Source organism: Oryza sativa, chromosome 5, assembly GCF_034140825.1.
Source record: "Oryza sativa Japonica Group chromosome 5, ASM3414082v1".
Taxonomy (NCBI): Eukaryota; Viridiplantae; Streptophyta; class Magnoliopsida; order Poales; family Poaceae; genus Oryza; species Oryza sativa.
This window is the reverse complement of record NC_089039.1, coordinates 2,049,093-2,060,598: the sequence shown is the minus strand read 5'-3', so window position 1 is coordinate 2,060,598 and position 11,506 is coordinate 2,049,093. Positions and strand designations below refer to the sequence as shown.

The window sequence follows — 11,506 nt, the reverse complement described above, 5'->3', positions numbered from 1 at the left end:
TATGTCATCGTCGTCAATGGTGGTAGCTGTTGACGGCGTTGCACTTGGTCCTGATCTCCCCCTTGCTCTCCGCCGGCATCACCACCAGAAACTATTTTAATTTTTGAACAAAATTTGAACAAATATTTCCAAATTCACAAAAAAATGTTTTCTTTAAAAAAAATTCCGGCCGAAATAATATGGGCGTGCGTCCGGAATTACGTCCTAAGCGTAGAAAGAGACAGAGCGCGTGCTTGTATAAAGAGCAATATTAGAAATTTACAATTGAACTACTTTGCATCATAATTATTTTGAAAAGTTTGCAGTACAACGAATTGAATTTGAACTAGTACTCACGCGGGCGAAGGAACAAAAAATACAATAGAGTTACAGAGATCATATCATAGTCAAACATTAATTCAAAGCTACTGCATCATATATCCATGAGATCGTTCGATCGATCGATCGATGGAAGGATCGTCGTCGACGTCAATGGTGGTAGCCGTTGACGGCGCTGCACTTGGCCCTGATCTCCCCCTTGCTCCCCGCCGGCATGGGCAGCTTGCTCAGCTTCACCAGCGCGTCGCCGAAGTCCACGTTCCACAGCGTCGCGTTCTTGGCGTACTCCACGACGTGCCCGCGCGCCTCCTTCCCGGTGAGCAGCGCCCAGTCCGCGTGGAACGTCACCGCCATGGCGAGGTTGTTGTGGTAGTAGCTGTTGTCCAGGTAGTCCCTCGCCTTCCTCACCCTCGCCGCAAACCCCGGCATGACCCTCGCCACGGCGGCGCCGTCCTCGTCGCGCACGTTGTTCACCACGACGTGGTTGTTGGCCGGCGTCGGCGACACGCCGCCGCACTTGGAGACGAGGAGGCTGCGGTAGCCCGGGTTGATCTGGGCGTCCGGGGCGGTGAGGCGGCCGGCGAAGGAGGTGCAGTGGGTGACGCCGATGGAGTGCGCGCCGGAGAGGATGACGAGCTCCTCCACGGTGAAGTTCTTGCGGCGGAAGTTGCGGACGAGGTCGGTGAGGTTTGCGGCGGCGTCCGGGAGGAACGCGTCGGCGTCGCGGCTGCGGGAGACCACGCCGTCGAGGCGGCCGGCAGGGACGGGGAAGTCGACGCCGCCGTGGCTGAGGTACCTGGACGCGTCGCGCGCCGCGTACGCGATGATGTCGGCGCACGACACCGTGTTGGGGCACCGCGCCTCCAGCACCGCCTTGATCGCGTCGATCACGTCCATCCCCCGGATCCCGATGTTCGCCGGAGATTCCTTCTCCGGCTGCCTGTTCATCTCGCTCTTCTCCAGAAGCACGGAGGCGTCACACCCCTGCACGCGACGAAGCAAGCAACTCCATTAATCATCAAACCCGCCATTGCTGCCTAGCGAGCGAGCGAGCGAGCTCTACGTGCATTGCATTGCATGCACGCATGGCGTTCGGTCAAATGACTAGTTCGATCGATCCTTACCCTGACGAAGCAGTCGTGGAAGAGGAGGCGGACGAGGCCAGCGCCCTTGCCGCGGTTGTCCTTGATGGAGTTGACGACGATGGAGTTCACGATCTTCTCCACGTCCTTGCACGTCTTCTCGTAGTACCCAACCTTCAGCTCGCGATCGGCTCCGGCCATCGCCGCCGCCGCCGCCATGAACACCACCACAACAAAGCACACAAGCTTCACCATCTCCGATGATGATGATGATGATGATGTGTGCAACCAATCAAGAAGAAGATCCGAGTGTGAGAGATCAATCGATGGAGGGATGGATGAACTCCAACGTTGATGGGTGCATGTATATATACTGATAATTTGGGAATTTTTTAGCATGTAGTGGTTAATTATAATTTGTGAACAACTGATCATGCATGCATATACATGCAATATGGTGATCATGCAACATCTGATTAGTTGAGGAGAACATGGAGATGAGCGCAGAGATGCAGTGTTCTCAACTGGAATGTCGATGGAAAAAATAACTAAACAAAATAGCAGCAGCAGGTTGACCTTACCCAGTTGGAGAGTTTCTTATGTCTGACAGCAGCAGAGAGGGAATTTAATTGCATTGTCTCTTCAAAATAGCCCAAATTCATTGGCCATGACAGTGGAATTTGCTCAATTAATTGCAGATAGACCAAGAGTTTGTTACTGTCGAAACAAGATTTCGGCAATACTAAAAAGGGGTGGCTATCAAGCTTGAAAAGTGGATGGGTTTGGAGACAAACGATTTATATAGGTTCAGGCCTTCTTATTCAAGAAGTAATACCCTACTCCTGTCCGGGGTGGAAACCGCCGAGTGTATTATTGAATGTATGATCTCAAAGAGAATTGGTGTCCCAGGAAGGACTCGGACCCCTCCTTATATAGGGGAAGGAGTCCGTATTACAAGGTATAACTCATATCCTTATCAGAATACGAGAATACAAATAAAATACAATCGTAACCGACTAAATCTCAGGATATTTCCTTGACGTACAAGTTAAGAAACAAACCCGAGATACAAATAAAGATATTCTATCTATATTCGGTATCCTATATTCAGTCTAAATATAACCGCCGTGTAGATATGGGGTATCCATAATCTCCACAGTAGCCCCCGACTATATGATTAGTTAACAAACTAAACATGTAGTCAAGAATAAAATAATTGCATAATCATGCATCATATGACAAAAGCATATGCGGCGTCCAACAAGACATTCAGCCGACTGCTTTCCAGCCATAGTAAAAAAATCCGAGTGAATAACACTCTAAAAGGTTCACAAATGAACACATTTAACAAACATCCGAGTAAAAAACTCTAAAGATAATCCATCAAATGTTATAAAAATTATGGTAATTAATAAGTCTAATAGCCTAGGCTATGACTCTCACCATAATTAAAATAGGCATATAACACGCCAAGAGAATGACCATTGTAAAAACAAGTCATCTTAAATCAACCCAGACAGCTTTTGCAGCCTAAAAAAGCTTACAAAAATAGTATAACACTTTTCTGTCGGGTACCTTTCAATTTGCATTGCAATAATTCCAAAGAATTATATAACCGCATTAAAAAGGATTTTATCAGCATTGGGCCACACCATTGCGAGCATAAATTGCCAAAGCAAAAATGCCTAAGTCCCTAAGGAGCACAACGGGCCACGCTGTTAATAATATTGGGCTGAAGTACTGTTCAGGCCTAGGCCCATTAGCACCCCCGAAACCCTTAACAAAAAATCCCGAAGTCTAAGCGGCGCTTCGTCTTCCCCGCCGGAACTCTCGCCATTTCCCCCATTCCTTGCTATAGTACAAAGCTGCGCCGGCGAAACTAGGGTTCACCATTCCGCTCCAATCCACCTCCAAAAGTTCACCAAAATCCTCCACGCAACTCATTGCTTCAATTCCACATCTCTCCCCAGCCATCCCTCGAATCAAATCAACTCATTCGGATCAAATCGATGGCGGAAGAAAAAGAAAGCTTTGAAAGCCAATGGGCGTCGTCCGACGTGACGGAGGAGAACTTGAAGGAGATGGTGGCGCACGGCGTTCTCCCAGCAAAGGAGATCATCGGATGGTGGCCAGCATTTGGTGAAGCTTTCCCAACCCCCGATACACATGAGGTTGTGGTTTTTTCTCACTTCTTCTATGGCGGATTTGCCCTTCCAACCTCGAAGTTTTTCCGTGGGATATTGAACTTCTATGGTATCAATTTACATCATTTGAATCCAAACTCCATAGTCCATATTGCAAATTCCGTCCATGTCTGTGAAGCTTTTTTGGGCATTAGGCCTCATTTTGCTCTGTTCCGCCGAATATTCTTCCTCAAGCCCCAACCGAACAAAAGCAAACCATGCGTAGTTGGAGGGGCTGGATTTCAACTGAGAGGGACCTTGAGCCAAAAGTATTTTTCTATGCCCTTCAAGACCTCAAACAAAGGATGGCATGCCAACTGGTTTTATGTCCAAAATCCCGAGCCCGCTCTTCCCGAGTACTCCTGTCTTCCCCTAGTATACCAAGATACTTGGAACTCACTTCCCATGGGAGATGAAGCTGCCCAAGCCTTAGAACTGATGGAGCGCATGTTGAAGCTCAAGGAGCAAGGCTTACAGGGAGAGCAAATCACTCGGCATTTCATTAAGTGCCGATTAGCTCCAATCAAAGAAAGATCCCGCACAGCTTTCGAGTTTGATGGTAAACATGATCCAAACCGTGAAGACCCAGATTCTCTGGACTTTAAGATCATGAAGGAGAGGATGTACAAGATATTCTCAAACGCCATCGTTGTCAGTTATTCGCATCTGCTGCCAGTCGTGCCATATAATGCATTCAACCCACCTCCGCTGGTATGTATCAGAACTCTTCAAACCGTGACCAAAACATAATTTTGTCTTCTTGTTGAATTAACTGACCATGGAGGCATTTCATTCAGGAATTTGCTTTGATGAAGTCTGACCCCCCGATTGCTCAACGCCGATCTCCTCGTCATCAGACCATTCAGGGGAGTGGAGGACCAAAAATCAGGTCAGACTCCCAATCCAAAACTCCCAATCCGACTGGGCAATCAGATTCTCGCAAGAGAAAGCTTGTGCCGAGCGACGACGAAGGCGACGACAATAATAAATTTGGGGATAAGGGATCACCCAAAAAATTACCAAAGCACACTGCTCCGAAGAAGAAATTGTCTAGCCGCCCCATGCCAAAGTTCAGAAAATCCTCCAGGTATAAACCATTCGGTACCATTTCACTTCGACATGCCTCTCTCATGAAGATAATATTGAAAACTGGAAGAAAACTTGCAGGAAACCGTCTGACATAGATCCATCCGGGAAGGACTCTGATCCAGCTAAGACAGAGACAGGTTCATCCAAAGAAGCTGGGCCGACTACTGAGGACCACCCGACTGGCGCTCAGACCTCAACTGATAATATCAACCCAAGCGACTAGCCCCCGACTGGAAACCAGTCAGCAGAAGCGGAAATTGCAACAAGCCAAGAGCCCCCGACTGGTAATCAGTCGGAAGTATGTCCAGATCAAGAAATTCCTGAAGTTGAAGTTCAGGCTACGACTTCCCAAGGACTGGACGCTGGTAACGACCCAACGCCTGGGTCCCCAGATAAAGGGCAAGGATCACCTCACGCTCAACCGGAAACTGCTTCAGGTAACCTATCTTCTCAAGTAATGCTAATCTGAATAACTCCGATTTGCTTGCCTAATGTCTGGAAATACATCAGGACCACTGGCCGGTGACAGAGAAGAAATCTCTCGCATAAAGGCAACTGCTGATTCTCGTCCCCCCATCTTAATCAATTGGTGGGACGACAACTTGCAACCTGCAGGCATCGTCATAAATCGACAGAAAGAAGACGAAGAGGTGCGCCAGCTGAAGAAAGCACTCGGAGAAGCTACCCGCATTGTAAATGTAAGTCTTCCAGGTGGCTGCCTTTGGCGACCTTGTTTCCTTCTCAGCAAGACTAAACCGTGAATCATTGCGCAGAGAATCCATCTCCGTAATGAGGCCAAAACCACAACTTTAGAAAAGCTGGTTCCTCATTTAGGGACCCTTGAAGCGGTTAGGGATCAGCTACACGAAGCCAAAGAGCTTGCTAAAAAGACAGAGCATGATCTAAGGGACCGTGACGGAGCTGGTGGCTCCTCACCGGGAGACCGCGCAGGCCCCCCTTTGCCGGTTCGGCCGGGGGCTTAGGGTGAGATCTCAAGCTCTCTCTGTGTGTGGGAAGATTGCGTGCCAGGAAGAAACGCGAGACACGGACGATGTATACAGGTTCGGGCCGCTGGGAAGCGTAATACCCTACTCCTGTGTTTTTGGTGGATCTGTGTAAGAGCAAGTTACAAAAACATCAACTAGCCCTCTCCTCTCCCGGGAAAATCCAGCCCCCGCTCTTTGTGGGCATGGTCCTCCTTTTATATCTTAAGGGGATACCACATGTACCCTTCCCTTTCCAAACTGGACTTTTCTTCTCTTTATGGACGGAGATTGGTATGGTTGCCGTCCGAATGACACTTCGATGGGACAGCCCACACCTACCTCCACTCCCGGCGGAGACAGGCGCAACGCGGGATCGTGGTTGTCTGATGCTGACGCGACCAGTGTCAGACCGGTCACAGATCGGTCATTCTTGTCCTCTATGCGTCAGTTCAGCGATCTGCATGATCACCCTTCTTTTTGTAGCATCCTGCCTGTAATGGTTGGGATGAAGCCTGGTATTCATCTAACCAGGGCTAACGTGCCATCTCTAAGAGGTAACACGCTAGCTCCGGCTGGAGACGTGTGCCTAGAGGCTCTCGTCTTGACGGGACGGGGCGAGGCGTGCGTCAGACCGCCAGTCGCCACCTAACCGTTGATCTGACCGGTCTGTGACTGGTCACAGACCGGATAAAAGAGCGCGCTGCATTGCGCTGCATGCAGCGTGACACGCTTGACCAGACCGCAATAAATGCGGTTAGGTGAGCCCTATCGTGTTCACCCAACCTATGTACATAGTGCAAACCCCACAGGGGGTCGGGGCACCTCGGCCCTCGGGGCCGGGGCAGGAGCAACCCGACCCCCCCTCGGGGAAATCAGGAGGAGGGCGGACACCTCACCCTCGGGCCCGACGTCCCCGAAGGTGCCAGGCCACGTGGGCGATTCCATCTGCCTCAAGCCTCCGGGCGCAATACCCCCGGTCCCATATCACCGACAGACCGGATTACCCAACTCCAGGATTCAAACTTTGAACTGAGTGGCTCATCAAAAGGTAACCTCAAGATCTGCCCCATTAATTTGTGCTGTTATAATTGTACCCTCAACTATCTGGAATCAAAACAGTACAAGCTGCCAAGATAGCTCAACTGGAGAAACGAATTTAGGCCTTAGAAAGTAACAAGGCAGAATTGGCTGCACAAAGGGACTCGGCTTTGAAGGAGGTTGAAGGTATTGTCAGCCAACAACCTGAGTTTCTCTCTTTGATGCAGCAGATCATTGACATGAATTTGTTATTGTAGACCGCAAGATTAAGTCCCAAGCCCAGTTCGACGTCCTGGTTGGCAAGATCAAAAGACTTGAAGGAGCCAGGGATGAGGTTGCCAATGCCGCTACCCCGCTTGTCCAGGCAATGTTCTATAATAACAATGGTCCGAGTAGATTCGATGCTTCCGAAGTGTTTGACAAGCTGAGAATCGCTCCGGACACCTATTTCAAGAACATTAAAGAAGCCGGAAGCATGGGAGTAGGTTTAGCACTAGCAATGACCAAATCCCTGTACCCGAAGATCGATATTGATGCCGTTGATGGTTTTGCGGACGGGACAAGCGAAGAGGCTGCCCTTGATCTTATCAACGACGCTCAAAAAGCAGCCGACAAGATTGCAGGTGCTGTCGTAGATCGGTTTCAGGATACCGACCTTCGGCCGACTGGTAACAATAACTCTGATGATGAGAAGACTGATACTGATTGAATGTAAATGTATTGGATGACGAATGATGGAGGCACAATTTGTACAATACCGGTGTATTTATGCTGTGCTTGGTGTTTCTTGCTTAGCTGTTGATTTCTTAAAAACCTTTATCAAGCTTTGTTGAGCCTAAAACCCGCAAAAGCTATTAAAAACTTTTAGTCCTCGTAAACTAAGTAGAAAAATCAAACAAGGCAATGATAGACCAAGTAAGCAAATTGAATTGATAAAAAATCACACTCCATTATTATTATGGTAGCCCCCGACTGACAACCTCAAGAAGAAGGCTTGATGTTGACAGTCAAGATAGGGAAATACATAGATAAACTTAAGCGTAGAAACGACGAAGATGTTCGATATTCCAAGAATTGTCAACAAGTGTACCATCTTCGTGCTTGAGTCGGTAGGAACCTGGCCGGGTGACTTCAGAGATTATAAATGGCCCTTCCCATAGAGGAGATAACTTGTGCCGATCTCGTGTAGTTTGAATTTTCCTCAAAACCAGGTCGCCGACTAGAAAAGCTCGTGATCGAACGTTGCGATTATGATAGCGTCGCAACCCTTGTAAATATCGGGCCGACTGAATTAAAGCTGCTTCACGGACTTCTTCCAATCGGTGCAGATCATCCACTCGGTCCTCTTCGTAGCGTTCTTCGCGAAAATTGTGAAAGCGCAAAGATTCGAATTTAACTTCACTAGGCAACATTGCTTCTGCCCTGTAGACAAGGAAAAAAGGTGACTGGCCTGTGGCCCGACTGGGTGTAGTACGCAAAGAACAAAGTACTGATGGCAGCTGTTCCACCCATTTTCCAGCATAGGGTTTTAGCCGGTCAAAAACTCATGCTTTTATCCCTTGAAGTATCATGCCGTTGGCTCGTTCGACCTGTCCGTTGCTCATGGGGTGCGCTACTGAGGCATAGAAAATTTTAATTCCGAAGTCGTCGCAAAAGTCCTTAAAAACTCCGCTAGTGAATTGTGTGCCATTATCGGTGATAATCCGATTAGGCACTCCAAACCTATGCACAATGTTGATGAAGAAATCTCGAGCTTTATCTGCTGTGATGGTGACAACCGGTTTAGCTTCAATCCACTTGGAGAATTTGTCAATGGCCACAAAGAGATGCGTGTAACCGCCGACTGCCTTTTTGAACGGGCCAACCATGTCGAGCCCCCAAACCGCAAACGGCCAAGACAGTGGGATTGTTTGCAACTCTTGAGCTGGTAGATGGATTTGTCTGGTGAAAAATTGGCAACCTTCGCACGTGCGCACAATCTTGTCGGCGTCGGACACTGCAGTAGGCCAGAAAAAACCCTGCCGGTAAGCCTTGCCGACAATGGTGCGTGCGGCGGCATGGTTTCCGCATATTCCAGAATGTATGTCTTTCAACAATTGTCTCCCTTCCTCTAGAGATACGCAGCGTTGCAGAATTCCTGAAGGGCTTTTCTTGTATAACTCGGCTTCATGAATAACATAAAGCCGGCTTCGCCTTGAAATCCGCTCGGCTTCATCTTTATCTTGAGGGAGTTCTTGAGAAGTTAAAAATCGTATGAGGGGCTCTCTCCAGTCGGCTTCAATCATGGCTATGTCTTGAGTGTCCGCAACTTGAATTGTTTCTTTCTGAGGTACGGTCGGCTCATAAAGGTGTTCGACGAATACATCGGAGGGGGCCACCTCGCGCTTGGATCCAAAGTTGGCAAGTCTATCGGCGGCTTCGTTGTTGTGTCGGAGAACGTGACTAAGCTCGAGTCCATCGAACTTGTCTTCCAATTTGCGTACCTCTTGTCGATATGCCGTCATGTTGTCGTCAAGGCAGGACCACTCTTTCATAACTTGGTTAACGACTAGCTGTGAATCCCCTCGAACTATTAGACGCTTGATCCCTAGGGAAATCGCGATCCGTGGTCCATGGAGGAGCGCCTCATACTCTGCGACGTTGTGGGATGCGGAAAAATGTATCCAAAGCACATAACTTAATCTTTCTCCAGTTGGGGAAATTAGAACCACTCCCGCTCCAGTGCCCGAAAGCCTTTTTGATCCGTCAAAATGCATGGTCCAGTGCTCCATCTTTTCTCCTGGAATATCCTCTTGGCACTCGGTCCATTCGGCGACGAAGTCTGCTAATGCTTGGGACTTGATTGAGGTTCGGGGCTTGAAGGATATGTCCAAAGACATTAGCTCCAAAGCCTATTTAGCAATCCGTCCGTTTGCTTCGCGGTTGTGCAGTATATCACCGAGCGGAAACGATGTAACCACCGTTACCGAGTGACCTTGGAAGTAGTGGGATAATTTCCTAGTAGTAATCAGAATACTGTATAACAGCTTCTGAACCTGAGGATATCTTGTTTTGGAGTCGGCTAGGACCTCGCTGACAAAGTAGATCGGTCGTTGGACTTTCTGGATGTGGCCTTCTTCCTCACGCTCAACGACCAAGACTGTGCTCACAACCTGGGAGGTGGCTGATACATATAGTAGCAACGGCTCCTGCAGGTGTGGTGAGGCTAAGACTGGTGGCTCGGTGAGGAGTTTCTTGAAGTCTTCGAAGGTCTTCTGTGCTTCGGGTCCCCACTGGAAATTGTCTGTTTTCTTTAATAGCTTGAAGAAGGGCATCCCCCGCTCGCCAAGTCGTGAAACGAATCGGCTGAGCGCCGCCATGCATCCAGTCAGCTTCTGGACGTCTTTCTGGGAGCTTGGCGGTTTCATGTTGAGGATAGCGGTGACTTTCTCCGGGTTGGCTTGTATGCCTCTATGAGACACCATAAAACCAAGCAGCTTCCCTGACGGTACTCCGAAGGTGCACTTTTCAGGGTTTAGTTTCATCCTGAAAGCGCGGATGCTTGCAAAGGTTTCTTCTAGGTCCGAGATTAAATCATCCTTCTGCTTAGTCTTGACGACTACATCATCCACGTAAGCTTCGACATTGCGGCCAATTTGCGTCGAGAAGCATCTCTGAATCATGCGTTGATAAGTTGCTCCTGCATTTTTTAGTCCGAATGGCATGGTGATGTAGCAATTGGCCCCAAAGGGCGTGATAAATGAAGTCTTCAAGCAGTCGGATTCCTTCAGTCGGATCTGATGATACCCCGAGTAGCAATCCAAAAAACTGAGTAGCTCGCAGCCAGCGGTCGAATCGACTACCTGGTCAATGCGAGGCAACCCAAAAGGATCTTTAGGGCAAGACTTGTTGAGGTCGGTATAATCGACACACATACGCCATTGCCCAGTTTTCTTCCGAACTAGGACCGGGTTAGCCAGCCAGTCGGGATGAAGGACTTCTTTAATGAAGCCTGCTGCTAACAGCTTGGTTAATTCCTCCTTGATCGCATACTTCCTGTCTTGTGCGAAGCGGCGGAGTCGTTGTTTAATAGGTTTAGCGTCTTCTTTGACGTGCAAGGAGTGCTCAATCACCTCTCTAGGAATTCCAGGCATATCAGATGGTTTCCACGCAAAGATATCTTTATTATTTTGAAGAAAGGTGACGAGCGCGCTTTCCTATTTACAATCTAACTCGGTGCCTATTACAGCAGTCTTAGTGGGATCAGAAGGATCTAGGGGAATCTTTTTAGTCTTGGCTTCGCTTTCTCCGCTCTTCGAGACCTTGGTCGCGGGCACTTCTCCTTCACTTGCCGTGGTCGCAGCCAGTCGGATATCTTCTCGGGCAGACGCCATCTCGCGAGTTTGGGCCATCTCGCAACTTTCCTTGTCGCATGTGACGGCTTGCTTGATGTCGCTCCGTAGGGATAGGACTCCTCGGGGACCGGGCATCTTCATCATTATGTAAGTGTAGTGTGGGACGGCCATGAACTTGGCTAACGCCGGGCGTCCGAGTATGGCGTGGTACGCTGTCTCGAAATCGGTGACTTCGAAGCAGATATTCTCTGTGCGGAAGTTTTCCCGAGTGCCAAAGGTGACCGGAAGGGTGATCTGGCCGAGTGGAGTTGCAGATAACCCTGGGATGGCTCCGTGAAAAGGCGCATTGCTTGGTCTTAACTCGGAGCGAGGAATCTGCATATCATCCAGGGTTTTGGCGAAGAGGATATTTAGTGCACTGCCACCGTCGATGAGGGTTCTGCGAAGCTTGACATTACGGACCACTGGGTCTAGTA

At 48.9% G+C, this 11,506-nt stretch overlaps 1 protein-coding gene across 1 annotated transcript; it reads right to left on the bottom strand.

Annotated features, from left to right (window-relative positions):
• Positions 1-257: 257 nt before the first annotated feature.
• Positions 258-1,736, bottom strand: LOC4337727 (peroxidase 2). The gene is made up of 2 exons (XM_015782666.3): positions 1,443-1,736; positions 258-1,302 (listed from the first exon to the last, which is right to left on the bottom strand). The coding sequence occupies exons 1-2, from the start codon at positions 1,653-1,655 to the stop codon at positions 469-471; spliced, it is 1,047 nt and encodes a 348-aa protein (XP_015638152.1). The 5' UTR covers positions 1,656-1,736; the 3' UTR covers positions 258-468.
• Between the last annotated feature and the right edge of the window lie 9,770 nt (positions 1,737-11,506).

Bases quoted from the DNA above. Each gene is read 5' to 3' on its own strand.
- LOC4337727 (XM_015782666.3), bottom strand. From the start codon at position 1,655: ATGGTGAAGCTTGTGTGCTTTGTTGTGGTGGTGTTCATGGCGGCGGCG. The intron at 1,303-1,442 runs GTAAGGATCGAT...CGTCGCGTGCAG, and splicing joins TCCACGACTGCTTCGTCAGG to GGGTGTGACGCCTCCGTGCT.